At 51.9% G+C, this 25,772-nt stretch overlaps 1 protein-coding gene across 4 annotated transcripts in view; it reads left to right on the top strand.

Annotated features, from left to right (window-relative positions):
• GAS7 (growth arrest specific 7) overlaps positions 1–25,772 on the top strand; it is a 211,203-nt gene that overhangs the window by 132,183 nt on the left and 53,248 nt on the right. For all 4 annotated transcript variants that reach the window (XM_080681514.1, XM_080681515.1, XM_080681517.1 and 1 more), the window contains exon 3: positions 22,659–22,736. In XM_080681514.1, coding sequence (XP_080537640.1) covers positions 22,659–22,736 — 78 coding nt within the window. The remainder of the gene's footprint in view (positions 1–22,658; positions 22,737–25,772) is intronic.

The following is a 25,772-nucleotide window of genomic DNA, read 5'->3' as shown; positions in this document are numbered from 1 at the left end:
TTTCAGCTCAGATGGGGAGGATGAGGAAAGGGCTGCCAATGAAAATGCCCTCCGGATAGCAAAAAGGTAGTCATGTTTGGAGGGACTGTATATAGACCATGAGCATCATGTTAAGGATTCTGCTCCTTAGTCTAAGGGGATGGGAGGCCCGCCTGCCTCTCTGGTACTCTGGAACCTTTCTCAGGTAGCTTTATTTTGCTGCTGGGCTGCTGTCTAAGGTGTTGGATCTGACTGCCTTTCTGCAGGAAATGACCTATGAGAATAGCCACTTGCTCTTCTCACACCTGCGTGATCTGACCTCCTGACATTGGAGCTTGTCACCTCACAGCTGAGCCCGCTGTATCCAGCTTTCTGCCCTAACTCTGGGGCCTGTCCCACCTGTGGGTCAGGCCAGAGGCATGCACCACTGCCCAGGAGGCAGATGCCACCGGATCCCGCTCTAAGCCGCCCGGCCATTCCTCTCTTCTTATCTTTCCCAAATACTCCATCTCCCTTACTCCCTAATCAGTTCCTTCTCAGAGGCTGCTTGCGCATCGTAGGCATCTGTCCCGTTTTTGTACCACATACAGATAGAAGGAGTTTAAAGCCCCATTTACCTTTGTATTGCCTGGCTCTGGCTAATCTGCTTATTTCCAATCCACTTGGGATTTTATGGACGAGGATTGTCACAGCGCTTGTCTGGGCTGTGGGAATACAAAATCCAAAGAGAGGCCCTCTCTGCCTTCACAGATCACAGTTCTAATGGCATCAGACACACAGACACCAACAGGCGCTGTGGGTGTTCGCATGGGAATCTGGGGCTCAAGGAAGGGCATCATCAACTTTCTCTGGGTATCCAACCAGCCTTCCAGGAGGGGGCGCTGGACTCGGGGATCCATGCTGAGGTCTCTGCATGCGCAAAGGCCAGGCCACAAGGAGAGGCTGTTGTGTTTGGTAAGGAACAGAGGAGAGAGGGGGGTTTAGGGGTCTGAGCCATTAAAAACCCCCTGAGGCACTTGGAAGCGTTGGGACTTGGCCCTGTGGGCAGTGGAGACTGTGGTAGGATCCAGAGCCGTGTGTGACATGATTAGGACATTGTGGCAAGATGGCTTGTGCAGCAGAGTGAAGGGTTTAAGACGGCAAGCACAGAGCCTGGCAGACTAAATGAGAAGAGAAGTAATGAGGTCAACTCCGTGTGCACCGCTGGCCGTAGAGGAGGAGGGAGAATCTGTCAGATGGGGTGCTCCAAGTCAGGGCACGAAGAGCGCTCAGACGCCTCCGAGTCTTCTGCTCCGTATGCCACAGCCATGCAGTGAGAACAGGGGATGGCGGGGGGCGGGGGGGAGGCGCGAGGGGAGCGAGTTTAGGAGAAAGAAGGTGAATCCATGTAGAGCGTGTTCCTTTGAGGGCATTCCGGGAGAGATGGGCGAGCATATGTTTGGATGGATGGGTCTGTGACTCAGGGGACATCTGGGCTAGAGGTGGGGATCTGGGGACTCTGTGGGTGCACCGCTTGGCAAGCAGAGAGCAGAATGGATTTCACCCTACATGCCCACTTGGCCTGACACTGCGGTACAGTGACCAACCTGCACGACCGCAGGTGGCCACCTGGAGTTTGCGTTTCAGCATCTGAGAAGTGATGTCATGGGATCGCAGGTCACCCAGGGCGGCCCCAGGAGAGAGCCCTGCAGGGAAGACTGCAAGGGAGGGCAGGGAGACTGCAGAACTGTCAGGCACGGGGAATCCAGGAGAGGGCAATGGCAGGAAAGGCAAGGGAGCGAAGGCTGTCAGCCAGGGGCAGTCAGACAGACAGACAGACTGAAATACGGAGCAGATTCACGGTGGGGTGCTATTTAAAGCACCGGGGGAAGCGCAGGTCATTTAGGAGATAGTGTTGGGCCAGATGGCTAACAGGAAGTTTCAGTGGGTAAGTTAACGTAATAACGTTCTTGTTTTCAGTAAGGCCATCATGCATGCTTTTTATGAGACTTTGGGAAGTCCCCATGTCCCCTTGCTGCTCCATGCTGGTGGCTCTCCAGAGCGTTTCGTCATGCTGGATGGCCCTGAGCTCAGGCCAAAACCCTAGGTAGGGGTTCTGCTCTCAGGAAATTGCTTGTCCTCCACTGTTTCAGAAATTGCTTTAGTCATCACTAAAAGATGACTCAATGGCCCAAATTCGGGATTGTGTTTAGTTCTTAGATAGTGAGCTGTTATCAACAGGCTGTCCTGTCTAGGGACCTGAACTGGTGGTGGGGTGGGGTAGAGGGACCACTGTTTGCACAACAGATGATTACTTATCAAAAGATTTAGTAGAATGTTATTTGTTCCATTTATAATTGGGAGGCCAGATATGCACATTTAATCACTCAACAGTGATATGGTTATAGGTATTCAGGTTTTCTTTTTGGAGAGATGCTGCTAGACATTGTTTAGGATATATTTTACCATTTGGACATTACAGGCCAGTAATGAAAGCCAAGGTTAGTTTTGTTTAATATATGAATCACTACTTTACCTCTTTCCTATTAGTCTTTGTACACTTCAAATCCAGTGGTTGTATTTATTTTATCTAGGCCTTTCATTTCTGAAGAAAGAAGGTTATTTGAGGGGTAAGTCATAGTTCTCTTTCTCTAGAAAGCAGAGCCTGAGGCAAGAATTAAATGTTAATGTCTTATTTAGGAGGTGTGTGCCCTGAGCAGTAAGAGCGGGTGAGAGAGGAGATGAAGGGAGATGCCAGCGCACTGGTGGGTGTGGCTAGTGAACTGCAGAGACCCAGCAGGTCCCTCCAAGGGTGCACTCCCTCTCAGAAAGGGTGAGAGTCCAGGCAAGAGCAGGGGTGTTTAATCTGCTCACCTGCCTCTCATCTCCTTTTTCCCAATGGCCAAGCTTCTCCCCTTGCAGATCTCTTTCCTCACGCCTTTGGATTGTACCACCTGACCCCAGCAAACTCTCAGAAAGCCTGACTCCACCCCCACATAGTGATGCTTTATCCAAGGTCATGGTGAAGGTCAGTGGAGCACGGGGTCAGGTATCCCTCCTGATACCTTTTGGTGAGGTATCAACCAAAACAGGAGGAGGCAGTTGGTGGGAATAGGGAGAGCCCAGTGTCCCTGTCCTCATGCAGAGACGCCCGTAGAACTGTGAGCGGTGGTGTACACCCCTCTCCAGTGTCAGACCTCCATGAATTGATAGTTCATGGGGTTTCAGCAGCCAATGACTTTTAATCATCCAACAGAGAAGTTGGCAGGGTACAGCCCTTGGGCCGAGTGCAGCTTGTAGCTTATTTTTATAAATACATTTTTATTGGAACACACCGTGCTCTCGTGTTTTCACATGGTTTAAGGTTGTTTTGGCATGACCATGGCAGAGTTGAAACCACGTGACTCACAAAGCCAAAACTATTTACTCTCTGTCTCTTGAAAGAAAAAGTTTGGTGTTCCCTGGTCTAACAGATAGAATCGTTCTTTTTACACATGAGGAAATGGAGTCCTCCGTGTGGTAAAGATTAAGTCACCTGGCCATTCATATGCCAGGATACGCCTGGGCCCCCAGTCTTCTAATGTTTGATATTTTTGCCTCCATATTTAGGAGGATGGGCATGGGGGTGATGGTGACTTACTTAGCAGTAGGGGAACTGAGTCCATAGATTAGTAGAAAAAAATTATCTGAAATAACACTCATTTTTAAGGGAAACTTAACTATCTTGTGTGTCAGCTGAAACCCAGGAGAGCTGGGAATTGTTTTAAAGCTCTTTTGACAAAGAATCCAGATGTGTAAATGTTTTATTATGTTTGTGAGTGAAAGTTTGGAGAATTAAGCCAGGATTTGAGCTTTTGGATTTGTTTGCCAAATAGTTGGTTGTTTTCTTGATTTCTTGTTTTAATTTTTCATTAAATGAGTAGATTCCCATTTAACTTTATTACACCAGGAGCTAATGTGAGTTTCTGGATCAGTTTCCCATAGAGCACTTTTAAAAGCATTCTTTGAGCTTTTCTTTGTTACAAATAACTGGATACTCTCCTAGCTCCCAGGATAGAGCAGCCCTGATGATTCCATTAATAAAAGTTGCCATGAGAAACTTCGACGCCCAAAACATCGATTTAGTTTCTTCTGTCCATCTGTGTTGCACAAATGTGAGGCTAAAAAGATGCATTCGTTTGGCAGGTTTGGTTGACTGAAGTGTGTGCATATGTGTGTGTGTGTGTGTGTGTGTGTGTGTGTGTGTGTGTGGTCATGAACTTTTCTTATTTTGGCTTTATTTTTTTCTCTAATGGACTCTGAGTGGAAAGCTGTTAGACCTTAGAGCTTACTATTAATCTCTTCTGTTTGGGTTTTGAGTTTTCTCCCAGAGATTCCACTTTAATTTGTAGTGTTATGTTAATGCTTGAGTGCACAACACACCCCCCATTTCTCACCAGTTTCTAAGACCGATAATCTCACGGAATTTTGGCAGATGCCAAGTGGGTTAGAGAGTCACTCCCACTGCCAGGAAGTTTAGGATCCATAAAAGTCAAAAGACAAAGACAGAAAGTATTTTATTGTTGGCTGTATTCTAAAAAGCTGAGTTACTTTGAAAAAGACTGCTTTTGGTAAACCCTGTAAGAACTTTCCTCGTCCGTTGGGTGGAGTCACTGATAAGCGGCAAATGGCTTAGTTATGAGGTGAAACAAAAAGAATGTGGAATGTGACCAGCAATGCCACTCCTAGATGTATACCCAAGAGAACTGAAAACATCCATACACACAAAAACCTATATACGGATGCTCTAGCAGCATGATTCATGATGGCCAGAAACAGTGTAAGTGTCCATCAGCCAATGACTGGAAAACAAAATGTGGACCATGCCGGCAATAGGATGTCAGCCATAGAAAGGAATGAAGCTCTAACACATGCTACAACATGGACGAACCTTGAGAACATCGCACTAAGTGAAAGAAGCTGGACACAAAGCCACATATTGTATGATCCCCTTTATGTGAAATGCCTAGAATAGGCAAATCCATAGACTCAGAAAGTAGATTAGTTTCCAGGGACTGGGGAAGGGGTGAATGAGAGTGACTGCTAATAGGTAGGGGGTTTCTTTTTGAGGTAATAAAAATGTTCTAAAATTAGATAGTGGTGATAGTTGTATGAATTGTGAAATATACCAAAAGTCACTGTATTGTGTGCTTTTATTATTTTTTAATATATTTTTATTGATTTCAGAGAGGAAGGGAGAGGGAGAGAGAGATAGAAACATCAATGATGAGAGAGAATCACTGATCGGCTGCCTCCAGCATGCCCACACTGGGAATTGAGCCTGCAACCTGGGCATATACCCTGATGGGGAATTGAACCTGGACCTCCTGATTCACAGGTCAATGCTCAACCACTGAGCCACACCAGCCAGGCCCGGCAGTTCCATTTTTAATTTTTTTAGGAAACTCCACGCTGTTTTCCATAGTGGCTGCACCAGTCTGCATTCCCACCAGCACTGTGTTAGGGCTCCTTTTTCTCCACATCCTCTCCATCACTTGATGTTTGTTGATTTATTGGTAGTAAATTTGTGCTCCATGGTTGATGCAAACCCATAGATTAAAGAGCCGACTGTAGTTTCTAATCTTATTCTTACCTGTATAATGGGATGTATGGCAGGTTTTATAATTTCAAAGCTTTTGAATCAATAGTTCTTTTTTTAAATCTCAGCATTTTTGCTATTTTAAAAACACCTGTGGCCCAGTGTGGCATGTGCTGGAGGCAGCCGATCAATGATTCTCTCTCATTATTGATGTTTCTGTCTCTCCCTTCCTCTTTGAAATCAATAAAAATATTTAAAAAATTTTAAAAACACACCAAAAAAAAAACCAAACACAATCACACCTGTGGATTCTGGTTTCAACTTTGTTTCTGGCTGAAGGTAAGTCAGAGAGCTTGGGGCTTATGCTAATTTTATGTTCCTACTCTGCATAGCACTCTGACATGGGGACAAAATGAACACCATCCCTGCCTTCGAGCCACTCCACATCCTCTGAGACGATCCAGCCTTAATGGGGAGTGGCCATTCTTCTTTCACGTCTCTCTCCACGGAGATTTCACCTCTGCTTGGTTAGGAAGTGTGTGCCAGCGGACAGTCTCCGTGCTCTCACCATTCGTCCCCCTGCACAACCCATAGCTAACTTGTATCAAATGGCAGGATCTCTGCGAGTCATTAGATCGACCGATATTCATTAGTTAAAAGCCAGACACAGTATAGGATGACCGTGAGTTGTGTACCCTTTCGGAATGATGCTTGCTTGGCTTGAACTCTTTTTAAACAGTGCTGGTCTATGATGACTGGATTTCTGGGGAAGCGGCATGGTGGTGCCTCTGTGTGTGGCGGCAGTGGTGACGGTCAGGGCAGACTCAGGACCTCCACGTCCTGGGAAGCTGTCCTGCAAAGGAAAAGATATAGCAGATGTCACATGGTAGGTGGTCTTGAGGCCACAGGCTGTCCGCGGAAGCACTTTATGCTGTGCACACAGTGCTTCAAAATGTTCAATCCGTTGCCAGCATTGGAATATTGGGAGGTTTTTCATAAATGCCTGAATAATTGTCTTCTCTTGAAAAATTATGAGGTGTGGCCACACTGGACCCATCGACACGCCTGACACAACTGAGTGGAGCTGAGAGGGTTGCCACTACCCTGATTTTTTTTATATTCAGTGGGCTTCATGCATGCATTGTACATGTCCAGTTCTTGAGGGCATTGACTTTGACCTGTGTTCAAACAGAGCCTCACGGATGTGCACCAAGTATTGCAGGGGAGAACTGGCGTGAGGCACACAGTCAGAAAGATATCCTATAAATGCACTTGAAAATCAGAGGTTATGGGACTAGGTAAGAGAATGAAGGGTCTAAGGAGAAGTGGCTAACGTTGGTCCACAGATCTGAAACATCAACTTCAAGAAAAGGACCTTCAAACTCACCCCTTGCTCTGCCTCATTCCAGGAGCTTTGAAATGCAGGAAGCTTAGCCTCCGAGGCTTGCATAAGGTCTGTGTATATGTTGGGGGGCGGGGCAGGAGCCATGGGAACATGTGGCTACAGCAGGAGGTTAGGGTCTGCAGGGCAGGGCATCTGGGCAGATATAACCAGTGTAGCTGTTTAAAGGGTTAGGTCCCTTGGAGTCAGTGGAACGCCTAGCAAAATGGTCTGTAGATTATATTCTGATGAGTGGGCAAGGAACTTGTGACTTGATTATCAAGCAACAAGTGTTTGCTCAAAGCACCAGCTCTACTTATGCACCGGGATGGCTTCACGCAGGGGTGGGTGGGCAAACAATGCCAAGGGCTGCAGGTCTGCAAAGATGGAGAGCTCCCTGCAGGGGAGAGAGATTGTCAGACAGGACTTGCCTTGTGGGCTGCAGGCAGTTTTCTTTCCACCTGACTCTGAAGGGCCCTCTGGGTCTAAAATCCTATGAAACCAGGAGTCATAACACCAACGTGCTCTTCGCCCCCGTTTGGGAGTTTGCCTCCATGTGTAACGCTGGCGCTCTCTCCTGATTATGAGATCTTTATTATTGAAGGAGGAGCATGGAGTGGGGAGCAGCTCTTTTGTTATGTTGGTCCCAGTTGGATTCCAGAGAAAGCAGTACTCATCCAAGAGGCGTGGGAGGAGGAGAATGGGGTGAGGCATTAGTCATGCACGACGCCTGTTTATTGCGTGCCACTCCCTGGTCGCCGGGTGCTGGGCTGTGCACGGGCACAGATAACCACCCTGCAGGGTCCTGCCGTCCTGGGACAGATCATAAGCTGGGCCTTGCACCCAGCGGGGCCCCTGGGCACTCCTGCTGAATGCACTCCTGCCCTCTTTCCGGCTGTGGGAGCTGCCTCACTGTGTGCCCAAAGGCACCCTCAGCCCGAGAAGAAATAGCTCCCGTAACCTGGGAGAGGGGAGGACGTTATTAAGTGTCCAGCAGGGGAATGGACTGTGGGAACATATGCTAGAGGGGGTCCTGCTCCCCACCCTGGCATTAGTCCTTCGTGGCCCTTGTGGGGACCTAGTGGGGGGCTTGGTGACTGAGGGCTCTTGGCGTGGAAGATGGGAACAAAGGGGTGTTCTAGCTGGTACAGAACATTTTCATCATGTTCACAAGCAGCCTGTCTATACCCGTGTGCTCTGCCAGGATGCCATCTGGCCCCTGGATGCCTTCGGTCCCTGATGTCGGTCTCCCTGCTGCCCCTGCCACTGACCCAAAACCTTCTGCTGCTGAATCCCCCGATCCCTCTGTCTCTTGTTTATCTAGAGTTTCCTGCCCCCAAATCAACTCCGTGTGTTACCTCGACGTCCATCCCGGCCTCCTAACGCCCCAGCCAGCTCCAGTCTTTTGCTTCCTGATATGGGATGAACTGTCACCCTCCCACCGAGGATGTTGAAGTCCTGAGCCCCAGTGCCTGTGAATGTGACCTTGGATAGAGGGCCTTTGCAAATGAAGTTAAGATGAGGTCGTGCCGGAGCAGGGTGGACCTGACCATACGTGGGGCCCTGGCCATAGGGAATGGGACACAGAGGGAAGACAGTGTGAAGACATTGGAGAACGTCTCCGAGCCAAGGAACGACCAAGGCCATGAGGGCCAGGAGAGAGAGGCCTGGAATAGATGCTCCCTCACATCCTCAGGGGAACCACCTGCCAACACCCGTGTCTCAGACTTCCGGCTTCCAGAACGGTGACACATGGTTTTAGGTTGCAGTATTTGGAGGCAGCCCCTGAAAACCAATACACTTCCGTGCCCCAACCCAGTGTGCCGCTCGTGGTTCTTCAGACACTGCCAAGCCAAGCACGTGTGTGTGTTCCCCTAGATGCCCCGCAGAGGCACAGTCTGCCACCTGCACCTGTGGCAGGTGCAGTAGCAGCAGGGATTCCCACCGGAATCCTGGGACCCAGGCAGCAGCAGTTGCAACAGGGGAGTGGCCTGCCTCCCAGCTGGTTGTCAGTGTATCCGTGAATGTGGGGGTGGGCTCTGCCTTCAAACAGCTGCCTGGGTCCCAGGATTCCGGTGGTGCCCAAAGGGAGTGCAGAGCTTTCATCCAAGCTTCAGAAGAGAGACCCACAGAGCAGGTGGCTGGCAGGTCCTCCGGTGCGTCTCCTGGCAGGTCCCCAAGAGGACTCGGCTAGAGGTGTCAGCCCCTCTCTGCTCTTCAATCAGTCCCTCTCTCCGTGATTCCCCGTCTCTAAAAGAGGGCACTGGGCTGGCTTTGGAAGCCCTTTCAAGCTCTGTATCTCCCAAGGCCCAGACCGTAGTGGCCATGCAGACAGGGCCGCACTCGTTGCCACCACCAGTCTCTGTCCCCGATTGCTGCTGGCTGGGCTGCCCCTGCTCCGTGATCCACCCTGGCATTCAGGTGCAGGCGGGGGAGCTGTTTGTAGGAGTGGCTGTTTCTGAGCCTGGGAGTTAGGGAGGACTTTCATTTTCTCTTTTGCTCCTATGTGTTTCCGGGTGGTTTCTCCTGGGATCTGGACTACTTTTGTAAGGAGGATAAGAACAATTTCTCTGAAGTAGGGGGCGCTCTCTCTTGCTTTCCCTTCCCCAGCATAGCATCCATCCTCCTCTGATCCTCTACAGAAGTGGCCTTGAGTCCTGGGGTTTCTTCCAGGGCTGAGATGCACAAACCAGAAGCTGAAAGGGCCCCAAGCAAACGTTTTTATACGGTGTGAGGAGCACCAGGGCTTCTGGGTCACGTGATCTCTGCCACCGAGGAGGAGTGCGCCAGGCTGGGAGTCTAAGAGACCCCCTCCCTCCCTGCCTCCTTCTGGCCTCACTTCACTTGCTTCCTGCTGCTGGACTATAAATATGATAAGTGTTGGTGGGAGTGGGGACTCGACAGAAAAGGGTAGCACAAGGACAGCGGGGCAGAGCCTTGGGAACAGAGCAGAAAGGGTCAGGGGGCACACGGTGCTTTGTTCACCACGTCCCCACCCAGCTGGCTCAAGCCTCGCATACTGAGAGTGACTTCTTATTACCAGGTGTGCAAATGCAAAGTCGTCTTAGTCATTAGAGCCAGGGCAGAACCCTCGAGAGGCTTCCATGGCAACCTGAGTGTTTGTGGTCCTGGGGGACCTCTTTGCTCTCAGACCATCTGCCCTGTTAGGTTCACTCTTCTATTTTTGGGTCTCTCGGGCCAACTTAAATATTCACTGTGGTTTCTAGCCACACCACCTGTTTGGAGGGAATGGCATAAGCAGTGGGTGCTTTGAAGTCAGGAGTAATGTGTGGGTTGGTTTCATTGTTGTACCTTTAAACAATCTTTTTTTTTAAGGGCTCCACCTTTAACACCTGGAGGAAGGGTGAACTGTTGCAGAGAACTCTGCCCTTCCTTGTCTTCCTCTAGGCCTGTGATTCTCAAAGTGGGGTTCCTGGACAGCAGCATGAACATCACCTGGGAACTTGTTAGAAAGGCAGATGCTCAGGCCTCCCAGACCTGAGAAGCAGAAACTCGGGCTAGCCCCCGTGCTCTGCTCTCCCAGTCCACTAGGTGGCGCTGATGGGCTCTGAAGCCCACCTGGGAGGCCGTTCTGTTTGTAGCTTTCCACCTGTTCCCTAAGGAGGCTTTCAGACCTTCTATGCTCATGCAATTCCCAAGGGATTTTATTTCATTCAGCTCCCAATGTGCCTATTTCTTCCCCATTTTGTGTGGTCACCTCTATCCTGAATGCCATTTCTCGATGTTTGGGAATAGCTTCCTGTGCCCTGCATTTCTGTACACTCTTTGCAGTGTTGGTCCATGATATGGGCTCTCCTCTGTGCCTGGGGAGCCACTGGGGCCCTTTGCGCCTGGGGAGCTGGCTGGCCTTCCCCGGGACCCAGCAGTTGGAAGTGCCTCAGCGGCCGTCCCTCAGAGAAATGGTTATTATTTCTATTTCCCAAAATAACCCTAGCTCTCTCTAACAGCTTTCCTCCGTCTTGTGAAAAGCAACACTCTTAGGGATTCTGAGCATGGTTTCTAAATGGGAAGTCACACCTTTTACTGGAAAGCCTTCTAAATATGGACCAGCAGTGCAGAGCGATTGAAGTTCATGCTGTTTCTCAAGAAACAGATCAGAAAGGTGATGCCTGGGTGGGCAGTGCCACTTCCTGGGAGAGAAGCTTCCAGGCAGCTGAGCGTGCGATCTCCATGCTGAGGGTATGGAAGACCCGCTGGGGCATGTGAAGAGGCCACGGTTCAGCATGCTCACGGAGCATCCCAGACTCGGGTCTAATGGCCTCAGGGCTGGCGTTGGCCGGGTACGGGGCAGTGCAGCTTGGGGATGTGGACGGGCGTGGGCTGTCTTGCTATAGGAATAGAACCTACTCAAACAGCTTATGAAAAAGGCCATTTTAGAAAGACAGGGCGTCGCAGAGCAGCCCCACTTCAGAACTGGGAAACCTGGTGTTGAACTGATCGTCCCGCCCCATCTCCGGCCTGGTGATGTCTCATGCCCCCTTCTCTGGGTTTGCTTCAGACATTTATTTAGGTTTTTACTCTGCACACTTGCCTCTTTGCTTTAGCAGCTGTTTAGCAGAAAATTGTCACTGACAGTGGGAGCTGCCCACCCCACGTCTGTACAGTGCGCGCTGGCCCAAAGGCTGTGGCCGAGTAGGGACGCCCCTGGGATGGGGATCTGCGGGGGGGGGGGGGGGGGGGGGGGAGGGGCGGGCGCTACTCTGGGGTTTGGACAGTTCTTAGAGAAGGGTCCTGGTCATGGGTAGTTCTAATTCTTCATGATGTTTTATAATTCTGATGGTGATTTTTTTGAAACTCTGTTTTTAAAGAGTTTTAAGAATTAACCAGCAGCACATGCTGTGCAGTCTTTCAGGAGTTTTCCGTGTGCATACATTTACTTAGGCCTCCCTCGGTGTACCGAGAGCCCGCGTGCACTCACACATACTCTCTCACACACTCCCTCACACACTCACTTTTTAACTCAGCCATGGGCCATGTAACCGAACAGAGTTTCAACAGCTGGTTTGCGCGAGTCTTCATTCATCAAGCACTTAGTGAGCGTCTACTGGACTCAGTGCCTGGGGGACAGGCAGACACGAACCGGACACAGCCCCTGTCCTCCGAGCACATCTGCAGGAGGGATGGGCTTGGAAGCAGGTGTCCGGCTGAGGTGGGAAGGGGTCAGCCGGGCTTCCCGGCAGCCTGCAGCCCCTGAGGGCAGGGTGGATGCTGGGAGCCCCAGCTCCTCCCCAGCCTGGTGCCTGCTCGGTTAGCGCTCAGAACGTCTGAATGGTGTTGATGGGAAGCACACAGGACCACGAGGTCCCACCAGCAGGACAATATCCTGTTGCCCTGATCTGTCAGCTCGGTCTACCCCGGACACCTGGGGACAGGACTGCATAAAACTCATTTCCTTGTCCTAACTCAGGCCTTTGCCCTCTGGGACGTAAGATAATGCTTCATGAAGGAGGTGGGTCCTGCGGAGCAACCTCCTCCCCCTCCCCCTCCCCTGCCACCCTGTGCCTGCTCACTAGAACCTTCTGGTGCCTTTTCCTTCCCAGCTTCTCCAGTGCAGTGCTTCCTCCTCTCTCCTCTTCACCCCCCTGTTCTCGGAAAGGCTCTAAGGCAGGGGTGGGGAGCCTTTCTTCTGTCCAAGGCCATGTGGATATTTATAACATAACTAGAGGCCTGGTGCACGAAATTCATACACGGGGGAGGGGGGTTTCCCTCAGCCCAGCCTGCACACTCTCCAATCCGGGACCCCTCGGGGGATGTCCAGCTGCCAGTTTAGGCCCGATCCCCTAAACCGGCAGTCGGACATCCCTCTCACAATCTGGGACCACTGGCTCTTAACTGCTCACCTGCCTGATCATTCCTAACTGCCCCCCCTGATGGCCTGGTGACCCCCAACTTCCCCCTCCCCACCAGCCTGGTCACCCCTCACTGCCCCTCCTACTGGCCTGGTCACCCCATGCAGCCCACTGCTCAGTCGTTTGGTCGGCCCTCACTAACCCGCCCCCCACCTGCCTGGTCGCCCCAGGCAGCCTTATGCTCAGTCGTTTGGTCAGCCCTCACTAACCCACCTGCCGACCTGGTCGCCCCACGCAGCCTGTTCGGTCGTCCGTTCAGTTGTTTCGGTTGCGACAGTCACTTAGGCTTTTATATATAGAGATTCCCATGCCATACAAAATTATCAACTTAAAAATTAGCCTGCTATATTCAGTCATTCACTTAATTAACTCACCCCTAATGCCTTGGCAGGGCCAGACCCAGTGATTTCACGGACCTTATATGGACGTTCCCCTTGCTCTAAGGACTCAGTCACGTGGGCTCTGACAATCTACTCTAATCGGCAAGTCCCCCAGGAACCAAAACAGATAACAAAGCCTCATTTTGAAGTTGGGGTTCTCTGGAAACAGATATGAACTTAATAGTTATAGAAGGTTGGGGTGGAGGTGGTGGGCATTTGGGGAATCACCCCCCATTGCTACTGTGCATCTTGCTTCTCACCTTGGCTGAGCCTATGCCTGACCTAGACCCATGCCCTGGGGTTGTGTCCATCTGGGTACCTCCCGGGCTGTGGCTGGTTCCCGCGACCGTGTGACCACGGACTCTGCCAGCTTCCCCCATCTGGTTAGTCACTGAGACTGCTGGTTAAGATGCTGACTTCTGGGTTCCACCCAACACCTGCTAAACCAGAATGGGAATCAGTATTTTTAACAAGTGCGTTCCTGATGAATAACTACATTTGGGAAGCGAGACTGTAGCTCTGCCAGGAACCTTTGCTTAGGTTTTAGATCACGAGTGTCCAGGCTTTAGCTTCAATAGATTTTCCTTCTAGGCGTCTACTTACAACTTTCTTAACTCTAAGATGGGGGTCCTTATATTTGTGAACTGGCAGTTGGCTACCAGCATCGATCAGCTCAGTGACAAGGCACCCTTTTCCGACATTGTGGTCAACCCCATTTCCCCTCAACCCAAGTGCAGGGATCCCAGTGTGTCTGCCCAGATGTGTACTCTCTCAGGAGGTTGGTTGGTCAGGGATTGAGGGGTTGAGAGACAGGCTCAGAGAGTTCAGGCAGCCCCCTCCCCTCGCTGGAGCCCCCCACTCCCCCACTGCTCCTGGCCCTGCTCTTCCCAGGCCCGCTGTGTGGGCTGGAGCCAGTCCAGAGCTTGCTTCAGGCCAATAGCAAAGGGCCAGGGTCTCACCAGCCTCTGTCTCCTCTGTGAAATGGACACAGGCCCCTGCCCCACCTGGATCACATGGCTGCATAAGGATCCTCTCAGCAGCTGTGAAGTGGGAAGAAGTGGGGACACCCTGCAGCTCAGAGATGCTAAGAAGGCGTTCTAGCACCCCAGAGCCCCTCCTCCTTCTCCCTTTGGGAGGGGGCTCTGTGAAGGCAGGGAGAGGTGGATGGGGCGGGAGGGGCTCGGAGGGTGGAAGCTGGGAAGCAGAGAGAAGGCAGGAATGGCGAGGGTTTGGTTTTAATAGCATCCATGTGTTTTGAGGGTTCACTCTATGTCAGAGACTATCGGTGCCTCTAACTATTCATCCCACCACCGGGCTACTATGGGTTACCCCACTTCACCTTGAGGAAATGGAGGCTGAGCCCACAGCCGTGGTGTCCAGGGCCAACCTGGGATTACACATCTGTGTGTGTGGCGCCAGCCCCGGGCTCTTCCTCAGAACTCTAGGCGGCCTCAGCATATTCAAGGGCAGCTCTCCATTCCATTTCCTCTCCCGTGACAGTGGAGTCCTAGTGTCTCCAACCCCCTCTTTCTCAGAGCAGGAGAAGTCATTGCTCAGGCAACCCATTCCAGCCCCTGTTACTTCCAGCCGGGCCTGCAGGGCTGTGCGCTGGGAATTGGGGGAGTTAGCTACCCCTCCCAACCCCTGGCCCTGCAGAGCGCAGTCCTTCCTTGGGATGAGCCTCCGTGTCTTCCCGCTGGCTGAGAGAGAGCTCCCCTGCTGCCCCTTCCGGAGGGTCTGCGCTGTGTGTGGACAGGTGGGGCAGAGTGGAAGCCCCGTGGGGGGTGGAGTGGGGGGGACCTGGATGAAGAATCTCCCAGTCTAGCTGCCCTTCCTGATGGTACTAGATCATTCAAGAAGCAACTCCAGGCCTGCGGGGTCTGAAAGCAGCACAGGAGTAGTGCTCCAGAGCTGAGGGGGTCATTGCCTGGGCACTCCTTTCCCCAACCCTGTCTGAGACACCCCAGATCCACAGTGCTTGGCCCCTGGTGGAGGCAGCACTGCCAGTGCCTCTGCAGCGTGGTGAAGGCCCCTGGGTGGCCATGCCCCACTCGTGGCACACGGTCCAGCCCTGCCTCTCCCTCTTCCTGAGCTTGTCTGGCCTTTGCAGGAGTGACAGGCTGGCCAGGCAGAGGCGGCATTCACAGGTGACCTGGCTGGGCACCCGGCACGTGTACTGAAGGCACGTGTTCGCTCCGTCCCGGAGCCTCCTCAGTCGCAGGTCCTGGCATAGCAGCCACTGGATCCTGTCACTTCTGTGCTCCAAACTCCGCAGTGGCTGTCCCTGCATTCAGAATAAGAGCCGGTCCTCTCCGTGACCTTGAAGACCCTGAGCAGTGGCTCCTAAACCTGGGCGAGCACCCAGATCACCTGGGGGGCTGGTGGAAACAGGCCACAGGGTCCCCCCTAGAGTTTCGGATGCAGGAACTCGTCATCTTAGGGCGGAGAACGTGCGCGTCTGACAAGTCCCAGGGGATGCTGTGCTGCTGGTCTGGGGACCCCATTTTGAGAACCATGGCCCTGGGCGACCCATTCCAGCCCCTGTTACTTCCAGCCTCTTCAGCCACACCGTCCTTCCTGCTGCTCTCTGAAGATGGCAGACATGTGCCTGTCTCTGAGCCTTTCATCTTCTGTTCCCTCGGCCTGGAATTCTCTACCCTCAGATATGTGTGTGGCATGTTCCTCCATTTGTGCAGCCACCAGCTTCTTTTGCGGCCCCCGTGCCTCCACATCCTGTCGCACACGCCCGTGTGAGTCCCTCCCCACCTGTCAGGGTTGGGCTGTGTGACCCGCAGAAGTGGGAAGTCATCACAGCGAGTCACTTCTGAGGCTGGATTATAAAGACGTCCCGGCTGCGTGCTGTCAGCTCGCGCCCTCAGGGCAAGCAGCTGCCGTGTGTGTGTGTGTGTGTGTGTGTGTGTGTGTGTGTGTGTGTGTGCGCGCGCGCGCGTGTGTGTGCGTGTGTGTGTGTGTGTGTGTGTGTGTGTGTGTGTGGCGCGCGCGCGCGCGCGCAACTTTGGCTCCTGCTGGTGGCCAGAGAGCCACCTGAAAGTGGCGCCTCCAGCCCCAGTCAAGCCCTCGATGATGTAAGAGATAATGGTACGGGGACTGCAGCCTCATGGGAGAGCCTGAGCCAGAAGCGCCAGGCTCAGCCGCTCCTGAGTCTTGACTCACCGACCGTGGGTGACAATGAATGCTTGTTGATTTAAGCTGCCAAGTTTGGGGTAATTTGTGATGCAGCAACAGATAATACTAAATGTGCCTTTCTCAGTGAAGCCTTCGAAGCCACCTGACCAAATTATATCCCTTCCTAATAACACTTCTTACCCCCTTCTCTGCTTTATTCTCTTCAGAACACACCACCTCTGACCTAACATGTCTTACATACTTATTACCTGTCTCTTGGCATGATTTCCTCCCTTCACCCCATTAGAAATATTTTAAATTTTCTTTCATCAAAAATGTTATCCTATGTATAATAAAAGCCTAATATGCTAAGTGTCCAGTCGTCCGGTTGGCTATTCAACCAATCAAAGTGTAATGTGCTAATGATATGCTAAGGCTGCTCAACCACTGGCTATGATGTGCACTGACCACCAGGGGGCAGACAGACAACCTATTGACCAGTCGCTATGATGTGCACTGACCACCAGGGGGCAGATGCTCCAACCAGTAGGTTAGCTTGTTGCTGGGGTCTGGCCAATTGGGACTGAGTGAGATGGGCCAGACATGCCCTGGAACCCTCCTGAGGTCCCTCCCCAGCTGGCCAACCTCCCCGTCCCTCCCCGGTGTGGATCATGCACCAGTGGGGTCCCTCGGCCTGGCCTGCACCCTCTCGCAATCCAGGCTGAGGGACACACCCACCCGAGTGCACGAATTTTGTGCACCGGGCCTCTAATACGTATATTAATATTAAAAAATACAATAGTATCATGACCATTAGAATATAACTGAAGAAGGAGGAGGGAGTTTGCCCTGTCAAAGGCCCTGCAGTGTCTCTGTTGCCAAGAACAGTGCCAGATACAGAGTAGGCCCTCAAATATACTAATAATATATCCATATGTAAAATCATCTATAATAATAAAAGCGTAATATGCTAATTAGACCGAACAACCTTCTGGACGAAGCCAGGGCTGTGAGGGAAGCCCGGGTCCCAGGTGCCTGCTGGTGGCCGGAGGGAAGCCTGGGTCCCAGGTGCCAGAGGGAAGCAGGTGCTGGCAGCTGGGGGAAGGAAGGCCTACCCTTGCACAAATTTCATGCATCAGGCCTCTAGTATATTAATAACATTATAATCAATAATATAACTTACATTAAATATGTATCATATTTAGATTGTAAATATTTTAATGTTTATAGTAAGTATCATATTATATTGAATTAACGTAATAATACTGATTTTGCGGTGGTTCTCCAATAGAGAGTGGTGTATAGACTCAAACAGCCCAGTTTGGCTGCAGCTCCCAGAGCCCAGCTCAGAGCCCAGAGGTGTTGGTGTGGCTCATGTGGCGGACTTTGCTGTCAGACTGAATCCCAGCTCTGCTCTTTCTCCTGAGGCCTCAGTTTCTTCCACAAAAAATAGAAACAGTAGCACCCATTTCATAGTGTTTTGTGACCTCTGAAGGAGACACGCAATTATGGGGGGACTTGAAGTGGGCCTGGCACAGATGGAGGCTCAGAGAGTAGTAGTTTCTCATTTAACGTTAGGAAGGGGTTGGGAATATCCTGCAGCCAGAGCCCCCTAATGGTAAGGTGATTACAAAGTCAGGGCCAAGGAAGCACTGGTGCTGGGAGTGTTACAGAGAACCGGAATAATCAAGCAATGCTCGGAGAGTTTGGAGTCACACTTTATTCACCGGTGGGCTTAGAGAAAATGAATTCAAATTCTAAGCAAGGCTACAAGCAGACCTTCCCTTTTTATTAAAGAGCCAGCCCTATGTGCACTTAGTGGTTATCCTGCTGCTGGCCTTGAAAACAACACAGTTCTATCCAATTAAAAAGTGCACCTGGCATGGCATTGAGAGTATGGGCATATCTAGTCTCTGGCCTACAAGGTCAGACAGCTAAGTTTATCTTCCTCATTATTTAAGCAGGCTAAAGCAGGCTAGAAAGCAAAGTTATTTTTTTAGAATAAGAGTCCGTCTAAAAAAACAGCAGAGAATTCCAAACAGTAGTTTTACAAAACAGGGGTTAGCCTTCTCAGGAGGGGACCAGAGGCTGTGCCGCTGAGGGTCCTGGGACAGCTGTGCAGGCCCTTCGGGTGCTCACCCAGCTGCACAGGACCTCCGGGTGCTCACCCAGCTGCGCAGGCCCTCCGGGTGCTCACGGCACCGACGGCTCCCTGCAGCCAGCATTCCCCCTAGACCGGGGCACGGGGCTCCTGTCGTTCTCCTGGGACTCGCCTTTCCGGTTGGGGTAGAGGACATGGCAGAACAGCCTCATAGAAATCGAGCTTCCAGATGAGGAGGGACAAGGGCTGGAGAAGGGGGCAGTGGGGCTACCGTCAATCTAGGAAAACCTGAGTCCAGCAGACCCTCCTGGTGAGGAAAACAGGGGCCAGAAGAGAAGCCACCATTGGGGCCACCACCAAGCAAGGGAGAGGAAGAAACAAGAGGTGGGGGGGCAGAGAAAGTGAGAAACCCAGAAAGAGGAGTCTAAAAAGAGGCAAAGAGGAGGGGACTACACGAATCCCAGGTTCCAGCCAGTACCAGAAAGCTGAATTCCCCCTGGGCTGGTACCTAGGGTTATTTCACCTGATAGCCACTGGGGGCAGCAGAGAGCCACCCCACAGCCAAGGAAATGGGCCAATCAGGAGCAGGAGTCCACTGGCCTGTGGGTGGGGGGATCAGGGGAGTAAGGGGTGGCTCACAGGTGGGCCTAAGGCAAATCACCATGACTAGTGTCCTAGGCCCAGGGGCTGGTTGTGGCTTTCCCACTGGAAGCCAATGCCTTTAGTGTAAGCAGGACTCAGTCTTGACGAGGGGAAATGAAGACCAGAAGTGACTGTGGAAAATGAGTAACTTCTACCTCATATACTGTTCATTGTTAGTGTTCCTATTGTTGTTATCTTAAGGAGGTCACATCTGTGATCGGAAATTTACATCTTTCAGGTGTACTTTCTCTTTAAAAGTTCTATTCTACACCCGGCAGCCACTGCGAGGAAAATGACACCCCGCTGAGGGGACATGACCATTTCTGGCTGGTGGCCTTGAGGGCTGGAATGGCAGCCTCCCTGGGGCTGGTCTGAACTGCAGTCAGTGCGTGTGTGTGCGTGTGTGTGTGTGTGTGTGTGTGTGTGAGCGCGCGTGCACGTGTGTGTGCTGGGCCCCCCTGGTGTCCGTGGGAGAGGCCTGCATTGAGTTGGAGTTGCCTTTAGGAAAAAATGTGTTCTCATGACTTGGGTTGGACGGGACTCTCTGAGAGAAAGTCTCACTTCTTCCACTCTGACTGTACTGTGTCCCAGAGCCTCTGGGACCTGCATGGCAGTGACTCTGTTAGGAGTCTGGATGGCCACCTGGAACCCCAGGAATGGGACCCCAGAGAATGCAGAAGGACGTCAATTCAGAGTAAAAGGGCCCGAGCTGCCATCCAGTTTTGCTTTGGCTTGGTCAAGGGGCCTGGCGTGCTGTAAATGGATTAGTGAGTCTTCTATTGCAAAAGACCTGGAAATGGCTCCCTCCCTGTGGGTGGTATGGTCATCTGGGGTGACTTTTCCTGCTACTGCTGAGGTCACGCAGCCAAAGCCCTGGTGGTCTCTCCAGATGTCTGCTTGGCCCGGCCCCACTCCTGCCCCAGGCTCACCATGACTTTGTGTTTGGTCAGAACTGGCCAAGACTAGGATGGGCAGGGACAGATCCTTCAGGCATCTGCCTTGTCTCTGCGGGAGCACTGGTGGGGTCTCTAAGTCTTGGTGTCTGAGAGCCAGTCAGCACATGGGTCTTAAGATTTTAATCACCAATCAAAGCTACAGGGCAGGAGGACTGAGGCCTAAAAGACCAGGTAGCCTAGCCCCTTCTTTTTGGGTTAAGAATTGGAGGACCAAAGAGGCAGAGTGCCTTGCCTTGGGCAGCACAGCAGACATAGAGGCAGAGCTGAGGCAAAAACCCAGTTCTTTTGAATCCTGATGGAGAGAAGTCATTGAAAGAGTTTTGCTTGTTTTTATTTTTAATATTTGAGACAATTGCATTTTCAGGATTAGGATTTTTTAAATTAACTAATGTTATATTCATACATTGGACTCACTTTATTTTTTTATTTTTATCTTTTTTAATCCTCACCCAAGGATATGTTTTTATTGATTGACTAGAGGCCTGGTACACAAAATTCATGCAAAAGTAGGCCTTCCTTCCCCCGGTTGCCAGCACAGGCTTCCCTCCGGCACCTGGGACCCAGGCTTCCCTCTGGCCGCCAGCAGGCACCCGGGACCCGGGCTTCCCTCGCAGCCCCAGCTTCGTCAGGAGGTCATCCGGTCTAATTAGCATTTTACCTGTGTTTTTTTTATTATAGATGATTTTACATATGGATATATTATTAGTATATTTGAGGGCCTACTCTGTATCTGGCACTGTTCTTGGCACCAGAGACACTGCAGGGCCTTTGACAGGGCAAACTCCCTCCTCCTTCTTCAGTTACATTCTAATGGTCATGATTCTATTGTATTTTTTAATATCAATATATTAGAGTCCTGGTGCACAAAATTCGTGCACTCGGGTGGGGGTGTCCCTCAGCCTGGATTGCGAGAGGGTGCAGGCCAGGCCAAGGGACCCCAACGGTGCAGAATCTGCACCCGGAGGGACAGGGAGGTTGGCCAGCCAGGGAGGGACTGTGGGAGGGCACCGGGGCATGTCCTGCCCTCTTGCTCAGCCCTGATCAGCCGGAACCCAGCAGCTGCCCCCTGGTGGTCAGTGCACATCTTAGCCAGTGCTTGAGTAGCCTTAGCACAGTGGTTGGCAACTGCGGCTCGCCAGCCTCATGCAGCTCTTTGGCCCCTTGAGTGTGGCTCTTCCACAAAATACCACGTGCAGGCGCGCACGTACAGTGCGATTGAAACTTTGTGGCCCATGTGCAGAAGTCGGTTTTCGGCTCTCAAAAGAAATTTCAATCGTTGTACTGTTGATATTTGGCTCTGTTGACTGAGTTTGCTGACCACTGCCTTAGCATATCATTAGCATATTATGCTTTGATTGGTTGAATGGCCGATCGGATGACTGGACACTTAGCATATTAGGCTTTTATCATATAGGATATTTAGAGAGAGAGGAAGGGAGAGGGAGAGAGAAACATCTATTGGTTGCCTCCTGTACACATCCCAACCAGGGAATGAACCTGCAACCTTTTGGCGTATTGGACAATGGTCCAATCAATGGAGCAACCCAGCCAAGGCCATTGGGCTAACTTTAAAAACAACTGGATGCTGTGCACTTGTATATGGGCATGCAGCCTGAATACGAGGACTGTCTTGGGTAGAGACCATTATTGACCTCATTTACAGAGGAGCAAACTGAGGCTCTGACAGGACAGTTAGCTTGGCCAGGCTAACACTGGTGGTAAGAGGCAGAGCTGGGATTCACACTCAGCAGTGTGGAGGAGAGGAGGTTAGACCCCCTACTGTGAGTAGGTCCTGACCTCTAGACGACCTGGCACCTGAAATGACTTTGGAAAGATACTCACAAAAGCCTATTCATGAAAAGAGCATGCAGTATGCTTTTGTTCTTTTTCAAAGGAACAAATCGACATATAGATACCGAAGTGTTGTGCTGACCTCCAAGTTGTAGGGTGATGGGTGATATTTCTTCTTTGTGGTTTTCTATTGCACCCAATGTTACATGGTAAGAATGTTTTATTTTTCATCACTAGATAACTTTATCAGAAGCCTGTTCATAGCGGTGAAATGGGTAAAGTAGTGTTCGGGGGACAATAAGATAGATGCAGCCATGGCTTTGCTCCTGGCTGGACCGAGCAGCTGGGCACCGGAAGGGAGGCCAGCCCGGCCAGCAGGTATAATGCAAACAAGACGTAGGGCGGGAATCACCCCTGTTGACAGAGGACCATGTCCTGTGCAGACCCCCAGGCCAGGGCTCTTTCCTCTGTGCTTTGGGGTTTCATGTGACAATGGCATTTGGGGGGAATGCCCAGTTGGCAGCTAGGGTTCCAGGACCAGGGACAGAAGGGTTCCAGGAGGTTCATGAGTTGGCAGCCTCTGGGGATAAGAGAGGGAGGGGCCATGGGGGAACCTTTCAGAGGATCCCAGCTGGAAAGCCACCTCCTTCTGGTCCCTGCTGTGGAGAAGGGTCCCCAGCAAAGAGAATTCTGTTGTCATGGGAGGTGGGAAGAGGGTGGCTGCCCAAAGCAGGCTCCTCGTCCCTGGGTTTAGGGAGGAAGGTGACTAGCCAGGACTATTTTTTTCAGCTCTGATCACCCAGTTCTGCTCTGTCACCCTCTCAGGGTCTACCTTATGAAATTCTGAAAGCGATTTCGTTTCTTTCTCCCACCAGAGACCACCTGGGAGCGCCCCAGCAGTTCTGGGATTCCGGCCAGCCCTGGCAGTCACAGGAGCCCTCTGCCTCCGACAGGTACTGTGTGCACTTACTGCTTTGGGGTCAAGATTGGGAAGGTCAAGACTCTGGATCCTGGGGTCTGAAACCTGACTGGCGATCTTAAGAACCAAACCCAGGGAGGGGCCTGGAGGGAAAGGGGGCCCTACAAGCCTGTTGCTTCGCTGGATGGTATTGCTCTGGTGGCACCAGCAGCAACCTGATAGCTCACCTCACTCCCACTCACGTGCGCAGGGAGGGGAGTCAGCCCTCGATCCTGGTGGGCTCCAGGCCAGCCAGACACGAGAAAGGAACCCAGAGTGGTCCACGCAGGCAGGACAGGGACACGGGCAGAGGAACCCGGGCGCGTAGAGGTGCCAGGCGAGTACTACCAGGCCTGCTGTGCTGGCGGAGCTGGTCAGGGAACCTGTCCTCGGAGTCAGTGGGGTCGCCGCTCCAAAGCCTGCTGTCCCGCTGCTGTTCCCCGGCCGCATCCTGTCCCTTTCCCACTGCACGTGGCTTCATTCCCCCAGAAGGAGGATGGGGGGGGGGAGGGGTTGGCTCAGACCCCCTGGCCCGAAGGCTGCGTGTGACGGATTCCTGCCTTCACCCGACAAACACAGCGAGAGCCCAGCCTGCCCAGCCCTGGGCTGGGTGCTGCGGCTCCGAGTGTGGCCGGGAACGGTGGAGAGGGTGGAGAGGGTCGGATTCAGGGATGAGAACTGGTCAGGTGGCCAAGGTGTTAGACTGTGTGTGCAGATGCCGACTTTGCCTCCAGGGGCCCAGGCAGGGTTTCCCAAGGGGAAGTCGGGGCAGCCTCAGTCTATCAGGTTCTCTGCCAAAAAGGTCTTTGCCATCACAGACAGCTGGTAACCTCTTCACTCCCCTTTGAAAACTCACATGCACAGCAGCGTCCTGAGGGCTCAGAAGACTTGAGAGGAGATGCTCCTCTAACGGGCTTCTGCCCTTTGCTTGTTCGCAGTGCACACGGCAGTTCCCTCTGTCTGTGAGGGGTGTGCTCCACGACCCCTCGTGGATGCCTGAAGTTGCATATAGTACCAAACCCTGTATGTACTGTTTTTCTACACATACATACCTACATACCTGTGATAAAGTTTAATATGTAAATTAGGCACAGTAAGAGATTAACAATAAAACTAAAAACAACAGAACAATTATGAAAGTGGACTATTATAAAAGTTGCATGAATGTGGCATTGTCAGTCAGATAAGGGTGACTGGAACACAGCACTGCGGCACGTGACAGCCCATCTGAGAACCAAGTGCTATTAAGTGACTAACGCGGGAGCACATATCATGTGGAGACTCGGCACAACGGGACGGTCCCGGAGCAGGACGGTGCGGGATTTCATCAAGCTACTGAGCATAGCAAGCAATTTAAAACTAGGAATTGTTTCTTTCTGGAATTTTCCACCTAGCATTTTTGGAGCATTGGAACCACGATAAGGGGGACACTGTCCTTGCTTGTTAAGACTTCTTGGGCTCTAGTGCAGTGGCTCTCAGCTCGGGTCAGCCCTGCTCAGGGTCACTAGGTGACATACCACAGCCATTGCTGTGAGAAGCAGCGTAAAACCCACTGAACCCCAGTCCCTTGATCTGAGACCCACCTTTTGTTTTCCTCCCACATTTCAATACAGGGTCGGATAACAGTAGGCTCACGGTTGTGCGCATATGAAACACAGAGTTTATTCTTGCATTATTATTTATAATTATTGTACTACTGGAGGCCCGGTGCACGAATTCGTGCCCTAGTGGGGTCCCTTGGCCTGGCCTGTGGGATCGGGCTGAAACTGGCTCTCCGACATCCCCTGAGGGGTCCCGGATTGCCAGAGGTTGCAGCCCAGGCCGAGGGACCCCACCAGTGCACGATCGGGGCCAGGGAGGGATGCGGGAGGTTGGCCAGGGGAGGGACCACGGGAGAGCTCCAGGGCATGTCCAGCTGCCCATCTAGCTCAGTTCTGATCGATTAGATGGATCCCAGCAGCAAATTAACCTACCAGTCGGAGCGTCTGCCCCTGGTGGTCAGTGCACGTCATAGAGAGCAGTTGAACAGCCTTAGCATATCATCAGCATATTACGCTTTGATTGTTTGAACTGACAACCGGACTACCGGACACTGAGCATATAAGATTTTCCATATGAACAGCTGTACACCTATTTTTGCCCCATCCTGCATGTTGGAGGTCAGGTGCGTCCTGCAGTCGGTGGTGGATCCGGTTTCATTGGAAGCATCGTTTTCCTTTCTTAGTGCAGTTAACATGAGGGTGCCTCTGACAGGCAGTGCCCGCTTAGACTTGGGAAGTTATGCCTAGTTAGACCGGGGCCTCGGGCGCCTCGAGTCTCCTTGCCAGGCTTCGCCGTGCCCATTCATAAGTAGAGGGCCCAGAGGAAGAGCAGGACGGGTCTGTCCAGGCCTCCAGGGTGTGGGTCTGTGGTGCTCTCTCCCTGGGGCGTGAACACACCCAGCCTTCCATCCCGTCTGGGGTGGAAGGGAAGAGAGCCCACCTGCGAGGCTAGAGCAGGATCCGGGATGTTTTGACATCTTCCCTTGTTTTATTTTAAACTTGAATCCCGTAACTGGAGAATAAAATAATAGCCACATCGGGTTTCTCTCTGCGGGGCAGCACTGGGTTTCTCCCAGCCCTTCCCTCATCCCATTTTATAAGCAGCTTCTGGAGACTGATCTTTATTGTGGGGAAAGAAATAGACTCAGTGAGGACAAGCGGTCGCTTCACCACTGACCCATCTACATCCTCATCTCCTGTGGCAGCTGACTCCCCTCCTGAGACCGCGCAGGGCCCTGGATCTCAGTCCCTTTTGTTCGGCTCATGCTTCTGCAAAGCAACAGCGATGGTTTCAAACCTTTTCATTCAAAATATATGCCAGATGCTGTTCTCTGTGCTGGGGATATAGCCACAGACATGCCAGACCTGTGTGGTCCCTGCTCCCACGAACCTACAGCCAGCAGGGCCACGAGACCAGCAAGCACAGGTGACACCTGCCTGACTTCCCTATGTGCGCTAATGCCAAGGACAAAAACAGGGCCCAGGGGCTG

This window comes from Plecotus auritus (assembly GCF_963455305.1).
Source record: "Plecotus auritus genome assembly, chromosome: 7".
NCBI classification, from domain to species: domain Eukaryota; kingdom Metazoa; phylum Chordata; class Mammalia; order Chiroptera; family Vespertilionidae; genus Plecotus; species Plecotus auritus.
This window is presented reverse-complemented; position numbering and strand designations above follow the sequence as displayed.